This window comes from Diadema antillarum, unplaced genomic scaffold (assembly GCF_040938485.1).
Source record: "Diadema antillarum isolate AM-2024a unplaced genomic scaffold, OU_Dant_1.0 scf00000001, whole genome shotgun sequence".
Classification (NCBI taxonomy): domain Eukaryota; kingdom Metazoa; phylum Echinodermata; class Echinoidea; order Diadematoida; family Diadematidae; genus Diadema; species Diadema antillarum.
In genome coordinates, this window is record NW_027270890.1 from 2,470,802 (window position 1) to 2,488,107 (window position 17,306).

General features: G+C 39.3%; 1 protein-coding gene across 1 annotated transcript in view; it reads right to left on the reverse strand.

Moving 5' to 3' along the window:
* LOC139721525 (alpha-mannosidase 2x-like) overlaps positions 1-17,306 on the reverse strand; it is a 220,830-nt gene that overhangs the window by 66,680 nt on the left and 136,844 nt on the right. The window contains exons 18-19 of the mRNA XM_071632875.1: positions 12,393-12,529; positions 9,893-10,034 (exon numbers count right to left, since the gene is read on the reverse strand). Coding sequence (XP_071488976.1) covers positions 9,893-10,034; positions 12,393-12,529 — 279 coding nt within the window. The remainder of the gene's footprint in view (positions 1-9,892; positions 10,035-12,392; positions 12,530-17,306) is intronic.

Below are 17,306 nucleotides of genomic sequence, written 5' to 3' on the forward strand. Positions count from 1 at the left end.
ACAACCTTTTTGGTGTCATTTTGTTTGTCGGGTATAGATATGCTTATCAAGCTATGATAGCAATTTCAAATGAGTAGCTTAGTCATAATAAATGAATTTTTAACCAATTTGGTCTCGTATTTATATCCCTATACTTCTGAATCGAAACTAAACCGCTATACAAAGAAGAGCACTGCCTTCTGTATGTCCACAGGTGTTCTGTTGTAAACGCGGTGCGCTTAGTCTTTATTCAAGGCAGCGAAGGGAATATCCACAGGGTTATGATGTCCACAGCTGTCACGCGGTGCGCTTAGTTCTTTATCTAGACCAATGTACCGTTATCATATCTAAAGTTCCTCATAAAAGGGATTATCTATACTGTTTTTATACTACCCTATCAACAAATACATCAGTTTTAAACAAAAATCAATCTGTTCATTTACAATATCATTCATTATAATGTATCGTAGTGTACCGGTACATTGTTTTTGCATTATCTTATATTGTTGGAGGGAAATAAAGCGACATTGGCGTGGTATCAGCGTTTTCACCGTAGCGTTTTCACCGGAAAATGATAAATGATTGAAAAATACGGTAAAATTCACTAGGAATTGCTTTTGTTGTTGTTGTTTTTAGATAAAAGGATATACACTGTATCATACGCTTTGGATATTCCCTTCGCCGTCTAGAATAAAGACTAAGCGCTGTGGACATCATAACCTTTGGATATTCCCTTCGCTGCCTTGAATAAAGACTAAGCGCACCGCGTTGACAACAGAACACCTGTGAACATACCATAGAGCTGCATTTTACAGCTCTATGGAACATACAGAAGACAGTGCTCTTCTTTGTATGGCGGTTAGTTTCGATTCAGAAGTATAGGGATATAACAACGAGACCAAATTGGTTAAAAATTCATTTACTATGACTAAGCTACTCATTTGGAAATGCTATCATAGCTTGATAAGCATATCTATGCCCGACAAACAAAATGACACCAAAAAGGTTTTGCCACCTCAGATGGTACCAATATCTGGCCTGGCCCATGGACTAATTAACCAGTATTTAGCGGGGGAGGGGGGTAATTGCCCTCTGGGGTTAATTGCCCGGATTAGGTTGCAACACACAACAAAAACCTCTTCCCTAGCCCTACACCTTCCCGATCTCTGTGTGTTGTCAGGTGAAACGACATGTTCAAATACAAGAATAAAACAACAGTAGGTATTGATTGAAACTCGACACCCATTCATGCCAGCCAGGCCAGGCTGAAATGTAACTTCAAAACACATTCCGACAGCTGGCTGGCAAAACCACATGGCAAAGGAATTTGCGCGCGCGTGTGGATTGCTCAATAAAATTGGAGGGCCTGGGAGCGGGAAACAAGGGTGATTATTTAGTAGTCTGTGAGTTATCAAAAGCAGACCTTTCGAACAACTGCAAACGTCATGATACTATTTTGTCTTCCTTTTGGACTGAAAGAAAAAAATCACACAGACGAGTTGAGTACACGTTGTATCACAATTTTTTACATAGCCATGCAAAACGATTACTACACTCATGTCATGACAAGAAGAATCAATATTCCAAGACAAATACAAAGCAGCCTCGGGTACTGACGGTGACAAGAAACGCCACGCATTCACAATGCACGTTGGGGAGCAACAGGGAGGTGGAAGAGAGACACTCCACCTCGCTGGTGACAACACGATTGTGACGATCTCAAAGCATGGACCCTACCACGCCCAGCAAATCTGCGTGCTACTTCTCAAAATTTGAAGGAACTTTGTCTCTGATCTGTTGAGTTGTTTTTGCTGAATATCAGGAGCTTTTCATGCCTGACGTTCAAATGGATGGTTGCCAAAAATTTCATAATTTATAAATCTCTCAGTAATTTATTTTAGGCTGTTGATGCTGCCGTAAAAACATTAGAAATTTCATAGGAACTAGTCAGGATAAAGACAAAAAATCTCTGCACAAAACAAATACAAGTATTTTTTATTGTCATTGGTAGTCAAATTTGTGTTATACAGTATTACAGATATGATTAAAGCAATAGGTATAGTATTAACTATTGTATTACACGTAGTAACACTTTCATGGTAAGTAAGTTCACAAAAATCTCAGGAGAGTTTTTTTTAAGGAGTGCAACCATTTCTAAACGTGAAGGCATGTTAAATGAAAGGGGAAAAAAAAGAATAAAAGTTTGTAATCCTGGGTCTTCGACTTGAGCTATCTTTAATTAAACATTCCTTCTCTGTTCATCTCCAAGACCCCAGACTGTTCATGACCTCCGAGAATGCGCCAGTACGCGCGGTTTCTTCTGTTGATTGGTCTCTCTCTCTCTCTCCACCCCTCCCCACTCCCCACTCTGGCACCTTGGCATCGTGGGATTTTTCATGTTTCTGGGTAAACTTTCATGTGAAGCGTGCCTATCAAGTCACCACTTGACTCACCTGCTGGCAGTGTAATAATGCGAGCAGAAAGTGGTAGACATTTTCTTCTGCTGCAGCTACTTTTACTGCCGAAATACTCGGCTTTGTCACCACACACTACCACCAGTTATTCGGCGAGACACACGTTGTGTATTGGAATATAAATGGACTTTTGCACCTTCCTGAATTGAGTAAGTGTCTGACAGTTGTTGAAATCGTGACATCGTTAACGTTAGACAGTCGGCGTTAGTTTTAGGCTTGCGTATGCGTGATTTTATGGGTTCAATGTTCGATGGAAAATGTTGGCTGTGGGGAAAAATGTGGCTTCAAAATTTTTGCCTGCCAGATTCCATTGACTGCGCCCATGAGTACAAATTTGACGACCATGACAATACGACATTGCCAGGGGAGTTCTGCACAACTACAAAATCTTTTGGTATTTGATATCGCTATTTAAATGCCCTCCGCCGGCAGGAAATTGTCCGTAGTAGATATTAAGAACGACAGTTACTTAACCGAGGCATCTCCGAGTCTCGCAATTTCCGAGATTTCTTGCCAGTCCACATGACAAGTCCGCTAACGCAAGATCTAAATATTAACGCACAGTAACGATCTGCAACGCACAGTAACGATCTGTAACGATCTGTAACGATCATTCACGCACGGTGATCGTTAATTTTGTAATGCAGAAAGATTAACGCAGTACCGATCGGCGCTTGCGTTACACGTAAATTCAACGCAAAGTTTCTTTTGGTATATACTGTAGACGGAGTTATTTTGGTAGAGTGTTCCAGACAACAGATCCAGCATATGAAAATGTACGTTCGAAAGCTTTGGTTTTTACTTGTGGGATTTGTAGGACTGTCTTATCATTTTGTGACCACAGTTGATATCTGGAGGCTGTAGGGGTGGTTAGTAGGTTGGATAGGTATTGAGGAGCGGCATTCATCATGCATTTATAGACAAGAAGAGCTAGTTTGAAATCGATACGCTCTTTGATGGGGAGCCAGTGTAACTGCTTCAGTAAAGGAGCACTCGGGGATCTTCTCTTTACACCAAGCACCAGGCGAGCCGCTCGATTTTGGACTTTTTGGAGTCTTTTCACATCACTGACATTCATATTTGCCAGCAGGGAATTTCCATAGTCAAGCCTGCTCAGAACTAGAGAGCGTACTGCATGGTTACATGCATCTTCTGTAAGATACTTTCGAACATGAGATATGTTTCTCAGATGGAGGTTTGCTGTCTGGCATACTCTACTGACATGATCTGTCATCGACAGTATCTGGTCAAAATGAACATCTAGATTTTGTACAGTGTGTGATACATTGACAGTAGTGTTTCCAAGCTGAATGCTTGTATCTCCCGTAGGGCGTAGTCTACTAGATGAGAAAACAATGCTTTGAGTTTTGTCCTCATTTAACTTCAACATATTACTCGCCATCCAGTGCCTTAACTCATGGATACATTCCTCCAGTTTGATCTGGGCTTCGTTTAGACTGGCAGGATTGCGTGGATCGAAAGTACAGTAAATTTGTGTATCGTCAGCGTACAGATGATATCGTAGGCCATGCCGTCTGATGATATCCGCGACAGGTCTGATGTACATTGTGAAGAGTTGAGGCCCATGCACCGAGCCCTAAGGGACTCCATATTCTACAGTATGAGGCTCAGAGAACTTTCCCCTAGTGACGACACGTAGAGAGCGTACGGTAAGGTACGATGTAAACCATTGTAGAGCTGTGTCTCTGATCCCATAATCAGACTGAAGTCTTGCCAACAGGATCGAATGATCTAGGGTGTCGAATGCGGCACTTAGGTCAAGCAGCACAAGTATGACTGCCTTCTTGTGATCAATCTCTTGCAGAATATCTTGCTTCACGCGAAGTAATGCCGTCTCAGTGCTGTGGAAGGCCTTGTAAGCTGACTGGAAGTCCTCATGCAAATTGCAATCACGTAAGTAAGATGTCAATCTAGAAGATACCACATGCTCGGTTACTTTTGACATGAAAGCGATGTTTGATACTGGCCGGTAGTTTTCCATGACTTTCCAACATGGATATGCAGAATACTAGTATGGTTTTAGCCTTACATCTTAAACCCCGGTCACAAAGCGCTTTATGGCTTAATCACGGCCAAAACACGTCAAAAAGTGGTGTCCCGTGAAGCAGACGATGTTGTTCGCGTTGATGTCGAGTTTAAGACGAGCTACGGTTGATTTATAGACGTGGCAGGACGCGGGGGAAAATCTGAACGGCGTTGGACGCGGTAAAAAGTTTTGAACTGCTCAAAATTTTATTCCGCTGACAACCACAGGCGGCACACGTGGTAAAGACGTGTAACACACATGAAACACACGTGATAATCCGTGTTCCGGCAGTGATTAAAACTTGGGGAGACGCGGTAAAGACGCGAAAGTTTAGCGGTCTGTCACGGGCAGAGCAAGGTCATCTGACGTGTGTTACGCGTTGGTATCAAGGGAAATAGCGTGTGTTTAGCGGCTTATCGCTGACAAATGGATTTTTCCGCGTACACACACGTGGCTGGACGTGGTTAGCCATGCTTAGGCAGTGCTTCAGCAGTGGAACAGCCGCCAACGGCCATACCCCGTACAAAGCATGGCCAAACCAAAATTAACCAAACAAGGAAAAGTAGAAATTACGCGGTGCGTAATATATGTCCCCGCCGGAAGTAGCATTATGTAGCAACATGTACAATATAGGTCAAAAATCAAGGTCAAAGAAGTCAAAGGTCAAAATTCTGTGTACAAGTTTTAAAGCCCTCACATAGTGCCATCACATAAAGCAAACGGAATCGAAATCGGGTTAGAAATGGCGAAGGAGTAGCATTTTGTAGCAAAATGTACAATACAGGTCAAACATCAAGGTCAAAGGTCAAAGAAGTCAAAGGTCAAAATTCTGTATAGAAGTTTTGAAGCCCTCACCTAGAGCCATCACATAAAGCAAACGGAATCGAAATCGGGTTAGAAATGGCAAAGGAGTAGCATTTTGTAGCCAATGTACAATATAGGTCAAAAATCAAGGTCAAAGGTCAAAGAAGTCAAAGGTCAAAATTCTGTGTAGAAGTTTGGAAGCCCTCACCTAGAGCCATCACATAAAGCAAACGGAATCGAAATCGGGTTAGAAATGGCGAAGGAGTAGCATTTTGTAGCAAAATGTACAATAAAGGTCAAAAATCAAGGTCAAAGGTCAAAGAAGTCAAAATTCTGTGAAGAAGTTTGGAAGCCCTCACCTAGTGCCATCACATAAAGCAAACAGAATCGAAATCGGGTTAGAAATGGCGAAGGAGTAGCATTTTGTAGCAAAATGTACAATATAGGTCAAAGGTCAAGGTCAAAGGTCACAACTGAAATTCTGTGTAGAAGTTTCAAAGCTCCCATGTAGTGCTATCATATAAAGCAAACAAATCAAAATTGGCTCATAAATGAAAGAGAAGTAGCAAATTGAACATTTTGATCACACACGGACGCACAGACACACACACGTACGGAGCCCGTTTCATAGTCCCCTGCTTGAACTCGTTCGGCGGGGACAAAAATTACCACTTACGACCATGTCCACCAGATTTTCATAACTTTTTGTACGTGATTTGGACGTGGAGTGCTGTCTGACCGGGGCTTTAGCATTTTAGAACACACCAGTTAGAACCTAATGTGAAATTGCATTATTAGTTAAGTCATCCATTCAATTAAAAGGGTAAAATGTGTATATAACATTAAAGAACCGGCAACGAGTAAACTACAAATCGAATCCTACAATGAGACAATTTTATGAAGATATATTTGAAAAGATTACAACTTAATTTACTTTCATTGACTTGGAATGGTTCTTTGACAAACAATTTAATAAACAGAGTAGTTCGTACTGAGTGTACGTGGAAAAATGAACTTTATAAGTTTTTCTCCATGTCCACCATCCTGGTCTGTGCATCACTTTCTATCGTTCATGGTTGGTTCCTGTTACGTAATACTGTAAAAGTGGTAATTTTCATGGGCGATGGGGGCCGTCCCCGTCAGAGTTACGAATGTGGCGCTTTTAATGCGCTCATTAGACGATTGTGATACGCTCTAAAACCATGGCGACCTCGCTACGGAAGTTTTGGACATGTTCAAAACTTCCGTAGCGAGGTCGCCGACCATGGCGATAGTGGCGACCCTTCGCGCTTCTGAACAGCTCAAGACGCGATGGAGAAGATTTAAAGCGATCAAGCCACGATCTGCCGCGCTTTGTAGATTTTTGATGATCGTAGCGGAATCGCTTTCTAGTGAGATGGGGTGTAAGTAATTTTCAAAGTATGGAGAAAAAATGTTACTGCAGTATTAAATAGTAAAATTTTAGCATTTTAACCTGGCCTCTGTCCCTTGACCTTTGACCCTATGAGCCTACAGTTCCCAAGAGAATCACTGTCAGGTAGAACATGCATAGATAATTACTAAGTTTCATGATGATACCTCGAGTCACTTTTCAAGATATGGTGGAAGAAGTGAAATTCAGCACTTTCACTGACCTTTTGACCTTTGACCTTTTGGTAAGAAACTTCCAAGAGAATCTCTATTGGATAAGACATGTATATACTCTGTTTCAAGAAAAATTATGTAGGCATTGCATAAATAAAAGAGAAATATTGAAATTTTAAGGAGTTGACCTTGACCACCTGACTTTTGACCCGTGCCCCCAAATTCCCTACATAATCACTGCCAGACAGTACGCATATGTACTAAGTTCCATGAAGATACCTTGAACCATTTGTGAGACATAGAGAAAAAAGTGAAATTTTAATATTTTCACTTGACCTTTGACCTCATGACCCCAAACTCTCTCTGAAGAATCCTCTTTTAGCAGTACACATATACACTAAGTTTCAAGAAAATACCTTCAGGCATTGCGTAGATATGGGGGAAATAGTGAAATTTTGAGTGCGCTCATTAGACGATTGTGATACGCTCTACAACCATGGCGACCTCGCTACGGAAGTTTTGGACATGTTCAAAACTTCCGTAGCGAGGTCGCCGACCATGGCGATAGTGGCGACCCTTCGCGCTTCTGAACCGCTCAAGACGCGATGGAGAAGATTTAAAGCGATCAAGCCACGATCTGCCGCGCTTTGTAGATTTTTGATGATCGTAGCGGAATCGCTTTCTAGTGAGATGGGGTGTAAGTAATTTTCAAAGTATGGAGAAAAAATGTTACTGCAGTATTAAATAGTAAAATTTTAGCATTTTAACCTGGCCTTTGTCCCTTGACCTTTGACCCTATGAGCCTACAGTTCCCAAGAGAATCACTGTCAGGTAGAACATGCATAGATAATTACTAAGTTTCATGATGATACCTCGAGTCACTTTTCAAGATATGGTGGAAGAAGTGAAATTCAGCACTTTCACTGACCTTTTGACCTTTGACCTTTTGGTAAGAAACTTCCAAGAGAATCTCTATTGGATAAGACATGTATATACTCTGTTTCAAGAAAAATTATGTAGGCATTGCATAAATAAAAGAGAAATATTGAAATTTTAAGGAGTTGACCTTGACCACCTGACTTTTGACCCGTGCCCCCAAATTCCCTACATAATCACTGCCAGACAGTACGCATATGTACTAAGTTCCATGAAGATACCTTGAACCATTTGTGAGACATAGAGAAAAAAGTGAAATTTTAATATTTTCACTTGACCTTTGACCTCATGACCCCAAACTCTCTCTGAAGAATCCTCTTTTAGCAGTACACATATACACTAAGTTTCAAGAAAATACCTTCAGGCATTGCGTAGATATGGGGGAAATAGTGAAATTTTGAGTGCGCTCATTAGACGATTGTGATACGCTCTACAACCATTTTTGAGTATTTGACCTTGACCTTGAGCATAAGCTCCACTCAAACATATAAAAGCCAAGTTTCATTAGGATACCTCAAACAGTTTTTTAGTTATGCTGTCCACAAAAATTGATTACAGATGGACGGAAGGACGGACGAAAGGACGGACAACCTGAAAACATAATGCCTCTGGCGACACTTCATGGCGGAGGCATAAAAATGGTTCATTACTCTGAAGGTTTGATCTTCCTCAAGTTCTTTATTCCGAAAGTCCATAATTTTGAAAGTGGAATTAAGGTTATTATTTTGAAAGTTCATTAATTGGAAAATAAAATAGGTCAGATATTCTGGAAGTTCACTAATCCAAAAATATATGATGTGTAATTCTGAAGGTTTTTAAGTACACTCACCCTGCTTTTTACGAAACTCAACAAACCGTCTTTCATATTTAGATCAATGAAACTTTTTAATATCAAACCTTATTTTATTTTTGCAGTGATGAACCTTAGGAATAATGAACCTTCATCACAAACCTTCAGGGTTGTGACACAAATGTTTACAATGATGAACTTTACTCATTTACAAATCAATGAATATAGGCATATATATACATAATTTTTGTATTTCATAATTACAGACCATATTTTACTTTCACTTGCATTTTAATTTTGCAAATCTTGGCTCTCGTGAAATTTGCAAAATTAAAATGCAAACATTCCTCGTCTTACAGTACACTTGTACATTTCTTTTGTTTTTCACTGTCAATGGTGGTTGGGAATGACTTTGTTGCAACAAAAATTTCACTACAATCATGTTCACGGGGAGCAGATTTTTTTTTTTGTTGCCATAAACTATTGATAAATTAGGAACCTTAATTTTTACTTCATTAAAACGAACTTTCACAAGAACCATGTTTGTTGTAACAGGAGTGCATGGTATCTACAATTGTGTGTGTGTGTGTATATATATATATATATATACATATATGTCTGATGAAAACCAGTAATAAGAAAGTTGAAAAGGAAAGGAAAAATATGGCAATGTATGATGTGGCATTCAAGGAAAATTTTGAGCAAAGATAATATGTGTGACACACACAACATTTGGGTGGAAATTTATTTGTTTGTTTTCATTTTACAAGTCCTTAAGTCGGGTATGCCTTATAGATGAGTGCCCCATACAGGTATACACAGAACTTACGGTACACGGCAGATAGAAATGCATGTTACTATAAAAAATTCATACAACTCAAAACATAAATGTGGAAATACCTACTTAAAGGCATTATTTACCATCTGCAGATGAAAAAAAAAATAGTTCTAAAAAGTGAGTTTGGGGTAGGAACAACCAATGTAAAAATTTTTATCAGTATAATCAATGTTAAGAATTGTGAAATAATAACATTGTTTCTAGAATAATTCTTTTACAGTTATGGTTTAGTGAGAAAAACAGTGATATCTCCTTATATTTTAGGGTACATAGCAAAATTTTGTAAGGTAGGACATATGCATCAAATGCGATAACTCACACTTTTTTAAATCACTGCTCCCAATGGTAAACAATACCTTAAAGTAGAATCAATGCCAGTTATATGACCTCCAAGCGCTGCCCTTTCATCTGATGTCATTAATGTAGTTTCAGCGGCTCACCTTCTTTTAAACTGCCAACTCCCACAGCTTGTGATGTGTGCAGTGTTAGTCTTGTTGTACTGTCTTCAATGTATGCCATGCTGGGCATGGGATAAAAGTTTCCCTGTAGTGGCACTTTATCTAAAGTTTTCCTCTTCTGCATCTGTTTTAACAAATAAAACAAGAATCATACGAAACCTGATTATTTTTTTCTCATGTATGATTTCAAAGAATAACAGATTAAGTTACATTTAAGATAGAAGCACAGTGAAGCTAAAAAAGTGATAGTAAATTCTACAGACATTACTTGCAATAAAATGTATACATTTAAATCAAACAGGATGAAATGCTCAACACAAGAATATCATATGCTTGCTTGTCTTGACACTGATAGACATTTGATTCTGCATGTACATGTACACTGTATACCATCACCTTTAAAATATGACATAGAGCAAAATTAATGCTCACCAAAGTGCACATGGACTTATATATCACATTAAAAAAAATGAAACCATGAAATGTTCATACCAGTGCAGTTTAAAGTTAGTCTGAAAAGGAGAAGAGTTTTCCTAGCACAATAATTGGATGAAAAATAAGTTATGACATTTTAAATTTGTGCTAATTTTTCGGCAAATAATTCTTGAACAGACAATATAAATATGCAAACAGTGAAGTGATGATGTCATCCCATATGGCTTGCATGTACAATTTTGAAATTTTCCATTTTGAAATTTTCCAGTTTTTAATCCAAACACAATTATGCTCCTGTCTCATATCCTGATATATCTAAATGATTATTACTCTGAAGTTATTCAACCAGGAATAACATCATGTTTCACATTTCAATTATGATTATCCATAGGGACATATCTTATATACGAGAAGAATATCTCACCTTTGGCTTATCTCTTAATTCATGCTGTATCCTCCGGATGCAGCCGCCCATTGCCCGAAAATGAAAGGTAACATAGGTGGGAGACAACTAAAATCGACCCCAAAATAAAAAAGGACTGCAATCGAGACTAACATGCCCCCGAACCTCAGCCCCATCAACCCCCAACACTTCCTCCCATAACCGGAAACAGCGAGAAAGGTAAACCAACCACCACAAAAAAAAAAAAGGGGGGGGGGGGGAGGAGGGAGGGAAGCTCAAAAGGTGAGGTATTCCTCTCGTATATAAGATATATCCCTACGGATAATCATAATACACCACTAGGAATATCTCACCTTTTGCTTATCTCTTAACTCATGCTGACTGGCACTGATACCAGTTTAACTCAAAGGGAGGCTTGGAAATGAAAGAACGAAGCGCGCTAGTGCGAGGACATCCGGGGATCGGAGTCGGGAACTGAGGTGGCTTTAGCGGACATTAGAAGGGTTGTTTTGCCAAAGAAAGCTTCCTTGGTTACCACATCCTTAAGATAGCAGGAGATGAAGGAGTTTGGGTTTGACCAATAGGCTGCTTTTTGGATCTCCTATACACCTGCACCATTAAAGAGCACCCATGTAGAGCTGAGAGCTCTCATGTCATGGGCTCGAATTGAGTCCGTAAAGATGGTCGCTGAGCCAGCCATCTTGATGCAGTCAACTAACCAACTGGAGATGGTAGGTAGTCTTAAACAGCACAAAACAGAGCCACGGTTGCGACAAACAACGAGGACGAAGCCTGTATGAGCTCCGTCTTTTCCAAGTACCATTTTAGCATTCGCACAGGACACCAAGTCTTGTCCTCCTCAATGAGGAGAGCGAGGAACATCTCCACCAGTTCCGAGGACTCGGTCTGATTTTTAGCGAGAAAGCCTAGCCTGGGGATCAGCCTTACCCCTGCACGTTCCCAGCAAATATGTCCGTGATCGAGGCATAAAGCACGCAGAAAGCTCACTCTATGGCCAGAAGCAATGGCAACCAGGAACACTGTCTTCAACGCCTCCGCTCAATGTACCATAAGGCTTCTCTGTGCAGCAGCACAGAGAGGAGACAGGGGAGCTCCGAACTAAACGAGTCCCTTGTGGAGCCAGTGTGTTAACAAAGGAGCGCCATGTGTTGCACTGGTGGGGTAAAAAAAAAAATTGATCAGGGAACTTTTGGTCCCCGAAAAAGCACTTTCTGACTTTGGACAAGTCCCCAAAACCTAACAAAGACGTGGGCACAAATCATGAATAATAAAGGCAAAGATACCTCTCACCCCAGGATCAAGAAGAAAGGTTCAAATTCACAAGAATTTGGGAGCGTTCAAGAAGAGCACAGGGCGACTATGGCGATGGAAGAAAGAGGAAGTGTTGGGGGTTGATGGGGCTGAGGTTAGGGGGCATGCTATTCTCACTCGCAGTCCTTTTTTATTTTGGGGTCAATTTTAGTTGTCTCCCACCTATGTTTCCTTTCATTTTCGGGCAATAGGCGGCTGCATCTGGAGGACACAGCACAAATTAAGAGATAAGCAAAAGGTGAGATATTCCTAGTAGTATATAAGCAAACACACCAAATTCTATCGCTATGAAGAATCCACCAGCCTTCTCACCTGGAAACCATTTAGGTCTGTGTAAAATACTCGATCCTTATTTTGAATAGTTGTTCGTATTCTCATGACAAGCTCTCTATTCTGGAAATTCCTGATGTCAAAGATGTTTCTGATTGATAGTGCTGTACCATCAATACCTGGTAAGAAAGCAAAACAAAACAGACTAGAATTGCTATGGCAACTGGTATGTTGCATGGTTTTCCTAATAGGTCTATAGTACAATGTCTTGACAATGTGTGATGAAAATTTCACATAGCTGGCAAAATATTAAAATGGCATGTTTGTCACAAATGTGTTGAATGTTCACTTTCCTGGAACTATATTCATTTGGATCAACGGGTATAAAGAGTGCAGGTACTTATGACCCTTTTATAAATCAATACATTGAGTAATTTTAAAGGTATGGACAAAAGTGTAATTTCAGTATTAAATAATAAAATTTTAGCATTTAAACCTGGCCTTTGACCCTAGAATTCCCATGAGAATCACTGTCAGGCAGAACATGCATAAATATGTACTAAGTTTCATGATGATACCTTGAGTCACTTTTGAGATATGGAGGAAGAAGTGAAATTAACCACTTTCACTTGACTTTTGACCTCTTGGCAAGAAACTTCCCAGAGAATCTCTATTAGGTACTATATGTATATACTAAGTTTCAAGAAAAATCCTGCAGGCATGGCATAGATATGAGGGAAATAGTGAAACTTTTAGGGGTTTACCTTGATCTTTGACCCCTGCCCTATGACTAATGACCTCCAAATCCCTAGATAATAACTGCCAGTTAGTACATGCATATGTACTAAGTTCCAGGAAGATACTTTGAATGATTTCCAAGTTATGGAGAAAAAGTGAAATTTTAACACTTTCACTTGACCTTTGACCCATGACCCAAATCTCTTTCTAAATCTTAATTTGGTGGTACATGCATACATTAAGTTTCAAGAAAATACCTTCAGGTATTGCATAGATATTGGGAAATAGAGAAATTTTGAGCATTTGACCTTGACCTTTTGACTTTGAGCAATTGCACCCAAAAGCTTGATAGGCACAACTTCGCCCACTCATAAATATACATGCCAAGTTTCATTAGGTTTAATACCTCAAAACACTTTTTTTTTTAGTTACGCTGTCCACAAAATTGATCACAGACGGAAAGACGGACAACCCGAAAACATAATGCCTCCTGCAACACTTTGTGGTGGAGGCATGCAAATACAGTAGCAGCTTCATAGCATTTAAAACATCTGAAGGTCCAAAGATAACATCATTTATTTTAACGGGTGGAGCTCAAAGATAAATAAGTCACTTTCAAGTATTGATTAGTCAAATTATAGCCATAACAACACAGATGATACACTGAATCCTTTTTTTTTTTTGGACACCATTATGACAGAGAGTAAATTCTTGACTTTGTCATGCCCTTGACCTCTCTCTTTTGGCATTTGTGCTTTTCAGAATAATGAACCTCATCTTTTCGAAACAGCAAACCTTGGGAATAATGAACATCAGCTTAAGCCAAGGAGACAGAGAGATAGAAAAAAAATAGGACAAAAGGAAATCTTGCAAGATGACTAGAAATCAAACTTTTGTTATACAAGGAACTTTATACATGAGCAGTTCATTGGCTATAATGATAAATGAGCGATACATGTGAAGGATGTGCTCATCACTCAGAGACATTGCATGCCTGACTGTGTACATTGCAATGGTGGAGCTTCACTGGCACACACAGCGTAGTGCTGTGTACATTGTACATTAGAAAACCTGGTGTGCAATGTATTTTAGTATACTGCTATGCATATGTACAGAGGTGAAATCGTTAGGTTCACAGACATGATGCTCCTGTAGTTCTATGGCGATTCACGGGGCTTTAGATTGCAAATACACTATTTTCCATGGAGCTGCACAGGGATTTTGTGACTATTTCATATTTGTACCTTTAGTGACAACTACCGGTTGTCAGTTTTACATGTCCTCAAAACCTCAGAATTCTGACCAGTTCTGTTAAATCAGAATGCTTGGCAAGTATGAATTTCAAACTTCTGTAAAAGCTATAATTTTCGCGATGGTTCAATTTCTGTGAATTTCGCCGATCACTGTTGGGCCGAGAATGTGACAACACACAAAAATATTGCCACTTGATTCTGATTGCATTAAATTTATGGACAGCCTCCTCATTTACATCTTGACTTAGTCTACCTGTTACATGGTTGTTCTGTATCACTTTATATTTTATCTATCTCCATGGCTTGTTTATGAAGTTATAATGATGTTTAATCTCTGCTGAAAATAATCTTTTTTACCTTCAATGTTTATCTTCATAATTATCACAAATTATTGCAAAAACAAAAACAAAACACAAACAGCATTACCTCTGCCAAGGGAGGAGGTCGTATTTTCGTCGGCGTTTGTTTGTCCATGTGCAAAATGATACTCTAAAAGTTGTGACCGGATTTGATTACAACTTACAGAAAAGGTTGAAAATTACACAAGGAACAGATGATTAAATTTTTGGTTGTGATTCAGGAATTTTTATGGATTTTATGAAGGATTTTTGATAATTTGGCAGGTAGGGTCAATGAACTTGGGAGTTCATGCTGCACATATTTGAGGTTTGCATGCACACATGAGTGCGTGCTCTAGTAATACTATAGCAGTAAGAGTGAGGTGCAAGGGGTGGGGGCGCAGCTGGGTAAGAATTATTTAACAAAAGGCTTCTACGTTGGGAAAGTGGGCTATTTTATTGCATGCATATATGAGTGGAAATCACTAATATCTACGGAAGAACAAGATCAATGGTGAAAAAGAAAAACCTGCTTGGCGGAGGTCTGCGCTCTCAGAGTGCTTTTCTAGTTGTTTCTTTATTAATCGCTTGTGTCAAGAATGGATGAATCGCCAACAAAACATTCGGTTTGCATTGATTGACTGAGTTTGAATACATTGCATAGAGCTATGCATAATTCAACCAGAAATGTCGCTACAGCGACCGGTATACCTCAGACATAACGCATGGTTTTCCCTATATGTCTAGGATACGCTGCAAGTATGTCTTTACATTGTGTGATGACAGTTTCACAAAATTGGCAAAAAACTAAAATGACATGTTTGTCACAAATGTGTCGAGTGTTTGTTTTCCTTGAACTAGGTTTAATTGGATGAATGGCTTTATTATTTGGTGATTTGAGGATTTTACTTGACCATTGATCCTTTTATAAGGTTATGCATTGAGTAATCTCCAAGGTATAGTGAAAAAGTGTAGTTTCAGCATAAAATAGTAAAATTTTAGCATTCTAACCTGGCCTTTGACCTTTAACCCTAAAATGGCGGGGGGGGGGGGGAGGTGTTGTTGATCAACCCCCCTCAACATTTTCCATGACCATTCCGCAGCGCGAAATTATTTGACCGCGCTGCTCGCTGACTTATTTCTTCAAGTCTCGCACATCTTTTGACACCATTTTCGTGAAAATTGGGCATACCCTTGCAATGCTGTACGACCTTTTATACATGTAGCCTACATGCTTGTCAGACCAAAAATGGCTCAAAAACGTGATTTTGCGTACAAAGTCTGTATGCAAACGGAGTTTTCTCACCTAATTAAAAAGGGATATGATTATTTTCAATTTCATTGGCTGAAATCAATTGATTTTAGCATAATTTATGCTTGAATTATGTTGTCATAAATTTTGAAAACAAAATGACAAAAACAAAAGGTAAAAAACAAGGAAATACATAAGAAATTCATAAATCGTTGCAATACATGAATTAATTTTGATACCAGATTATTTTTTTAATACATTGTTTGGAATGCTTCAAAGAATGTTATCATCAAAAACTAGGATTCTAGGACTTTTATTTTCTGATTTACAGCAAAATGTATGATTTCATGCATATATTAGCATTATCAAATGAAACATAAGAATATAAAATTGTCAATTCGTTTCTATAGATTGGTAGATTACACAACAGGAAATGTGTGTGCCAATTTCTGAGGCGATTGTACGATCGACGGCCCAGATCTCGGGGGGGTTGATTATACACGTAAATGCCAAGTTTTATTAGGATATACCTCAAACGGTTTTTAGTTATGCTGTCCACAAAATTGATTACGGACGAAAGTATGGATTGACAACACAAAAACATAATGCCTCCTGTGACACTTTATGGTGGAAGCATAAAAAAAGATCCAACAGCGACCAAAATTCTACATAACAACAAATCCATCCACACTGTACATGCACACAAAGGCAACACTAGTCAGCGTGGACAAAACATAACACGAACAAAAAGACAAGAAAACGAAGCCCAATGTAAAGCAAACTAAAATGCAGCCCAGGGCGGGGGAAACTCAAAGCCAAGATTCTAGAACTACCATCCAACCCCTTAAACATCTTAACAGCTACACTTAAAACTCCAAGCCTCTTCCAGCAGATGTCCTATCCTCTTTGGTCAACCCCCAAATTCACAAACCATTAGTCCCTCTATGTCCTATCATCTCAACACAAGGTTCCCTTTGCTTCCAATTAGGCAAACATCTGTCACAATCTTAAAGCCAGTAGCAGGCATCACAGACCACCACATCCACAATTCCAAGCATTTCATTGACATTCTCTCTCACACTACCATCAATTCTAGACACTCTCATTAGCTTTGATGTAGAATCATGCTTCATCAGTGTTCCCCTCATGGATGCCTGCGACATCATCAAACATTGCCAGTAATACGCAGGGCTAGTGATCATGTCTTGGCCCGTTCAAAATACGACAGAGTATTGTTGCAAACAACATACTAATGGTGTAGAGTTAGAACTGCAATAAATGTACTGGAATTTATAGTGGAATGAAACGACGTATACTGCACGGGGAAGTAACTATGCGGCACTCGTTAGTGATTACAGCAACATTTATCATTAAC